The sequence below is a fragment of the Echinops telfairi genome, unplaced genomic scaffold, assembly GCF_000313985.2.
Source record: "Echinops telfairi isolate 266 unplaced genomic scaffold, ASM31398v2 ScPeMD7_7468;HRSCAF=8506_0, whole genome shotgun sequence".
Taxonomy (NCBI): domain Eukaryota; kingdom Metazoa; phylum Chordata; class Mammalia; order Afrosoricida; family Tenrecidae; genus Echinops; species Echinops telfairi.
This window is the reverse complement of record NW_022111369.1, coordinates 81,548,386-81,550,747: the sequence shown is the minus strand read 5'-3', so window position 1 is coordinate 81,550,747 and position 2,362 is coordinate 81,548,386. Positions and strand designations below refer to the sequence as shown.

The 2,362-nt window shown below is 49.9% G+C and overlaps 1 protein-coding gene across 1 annotated transcript in view; it reads left to right on the top strand.

The window, feature by feature from the left end:
- The window catches only part of PGM2 (phosphoglucomutase 2), a gene marked incomplete at its 5' end in the record, with an annotated part of 29,433 nt that overhangs the window by 13,690 nt on the left and 13,381 nt on the right, over positions 1–2,362 (top strand). The window contains 2 exons of the mRNA XM_004706349.3: positions 213–406; positions 2,231–2,357. Coding sequence (XP_004706406.3) covers positions 213–406; positions 2,231–2,357 — 321 coding nt within the window. The remainder of the gene's footprint in view (positions 1–212; positions 407–2,230; positions 2,358–2,362) is intronic.

Here is a 2,362-nt window from a genome sequence, read left to right as displayed (position 1 = left end):
TACGCCGTGTCCCACCTGAGCCTTTGCGCTGGGATCATGATAACCGCGTCTCACAATCCAAAGCAGGATAATGGCTATAAGGTATTTTTGTTTCCAGATTGATTTCCTGATTTATAATCGTACATACTGAGTGTGCGGGGACATAGGTGGCTGGTGCTTTCTGTTTTTTACCCGAGCCCTACGCCTCTTTGACGTGGCCCTGCCTCCTCTAGGTCTACTGGGAGAATGGAGCCCAGATCATCTCGCCTCACGATAAAGGGATTTCTCAAGCTATTGAAGAAAACTTGGAGCCCTGGCCCCAAGCGTGGGATGTTTCTTTAATCGACAGCAGCCCGCTTCTGCACGACCCCAGTACTGCCATCAACAAAGGCTACTTTGAAGACCTCCAGAAATACTGTTTCCACAGGTAAGGTCAATGGATTGTGTCTTCACAACCTTACGACAAAACCACAAACTCATTGCCACCAAGTCGATTCTGATTCGTGGTGACGGGTAGACCTGCCCTGGGGGTTTCAGGAGACTGCAGCCCTTTAGGGGAGTAGAGCGCCTTATCTTCCCCTGTGCAGCCACGCACGGTTTCAAACTGCTAGCCTCCAGGTTGGCAGCCCAACTCATAACCACTATGTGGGTGACTGAGATTATTTTATTCAGCCAACTTTGGCCCGTTTGCACTTAATTTGTCTTTAATTGGACATAGACTGCAGCTGCACTTGATGTTAAATGCCGTTGCGCGGGGATGAGCAGGCATTTTCTTACCGGGTCAGGTAGTCAATGGTATCTCTGCTGTAGCCACTCTGCTCCATGCTTGTGGCCTGAAATCCACTGTAGACAGTATATCCGTGCAGGACTGTGTGTGTGTAGGCCGTGTCCCAGAGAACTGGATTGATACAAACAGGTCATCTGCTGTGTGTGCATGCGTGTGTGCATATGTGCGGGTGTAATATATGTGTGCATGTGTGTCTCGCTCACTATTCACTGCCATCCAGTTGATCCCGACTCAGGTGTATGAAAAAACCCCACTGAAAGCCGTTGACTATTCAACACTGACATTTTCTTTGATGTCTTACTAGAAATTTTAGGTGCCATAGGGAGCGCCGGTGGAATAGTGGTTATGCATTGGGCTGTGATCCGCAAGGTTGGCAGTTCAAAACAATCAGTTCCTCTTTGGAGAAAGACGAGACTTTCTACTCCCATAAACAGTTACCGTCTCAGAGATACAAAAGGGCAGCTGGTGGGTTTGACCTGCCCATGTTGTGGAACAGTTGCCCAAGGCAAACTCCAAAGGACCACAAGGCTCGTAATGAGGCCTGAAGCATACTGCTGGCTGAGCAGGACTCGCACTTGGCAAAGGGAGAGCAGGGGTTTTGTTTGTTTTTAAACGTATCCACTTGTGGATATTCCGTCACATTGTCTTAAAAGAGCTGTTTTGAACCACTAGTTTTGAAGCTGGTAAAAGTGCTGGCACCCTGGAGCTGGTCCTACTGGGTGGGGATGTTTGCTGAGCCCAAAGTGAAGCCTGTCCTGGAGTTTGAGCCCTGAGTTTCTTCGGTTTCTCCCACCCTAACGGAGCTTTTAGGTGCTCTGGTGGTATAGCAGTTAGGTGTTGGGCCACTCACCGCAACGTCAGAGGTTTGAAACCACCAGTTGCCCCTCAGGAGAAGGATGCAGCTCTCTACTTCTGTAAAGAGTTACAGTCTCAGAAACCTACAGGGGCAGTTCTACCCTGTCCTCTAGTCTGGCTGTGAGTTGGCATCGACTTGTTGGCAGTGAGTTAAAGCAGCCCTGGTGGCAGTGTAGGCTGCTGACCACAAGGTCAGTGGTGTGAACCCACCAGTGGCTTCATTAGACAAAGACGAGGCGTTCTGCTCCCACAAAGAGTAGAAGTCTCAAAACTGAGCCGATCTACCCAGTCCTGTAGGGTGGCTGTGTGTTGGCATCAACCCCGTGGCGGTGACTGGAGACTGGAGATGTGAAAGCTCCTCTGAATCAAAACCTGACCACACTCAGGTTTACTGATAAGGTTTGAAGCTGATGTGGTGGGTGGTGGAGGCGGGCAAGTGTCTGGTACTTCATTTTCTGTTAGCAGAGAGGTACCTTGCTTTCTTGACTGTTCCTATTACATCATTCCTGACACTCTGAAGAATCTAGTTCCTTGAAATGCTGCCCACTCTCCTGGCTCCTGATCAGTCTGTATGTATTTCATCATTTCCCGTGGTGTGTCTGATCCTAGGCATGTGAACAGGGAGACCAAGGTCAAGTTCGTGCATACCTCTGTCCATGGCGTGGGCCACGACTTCGTGCAGTCGGCCTTCCGAGCCTTTGACTTAAGGCCCCCCGAGGCTGTTCCTGAGCAGAAAGTGCC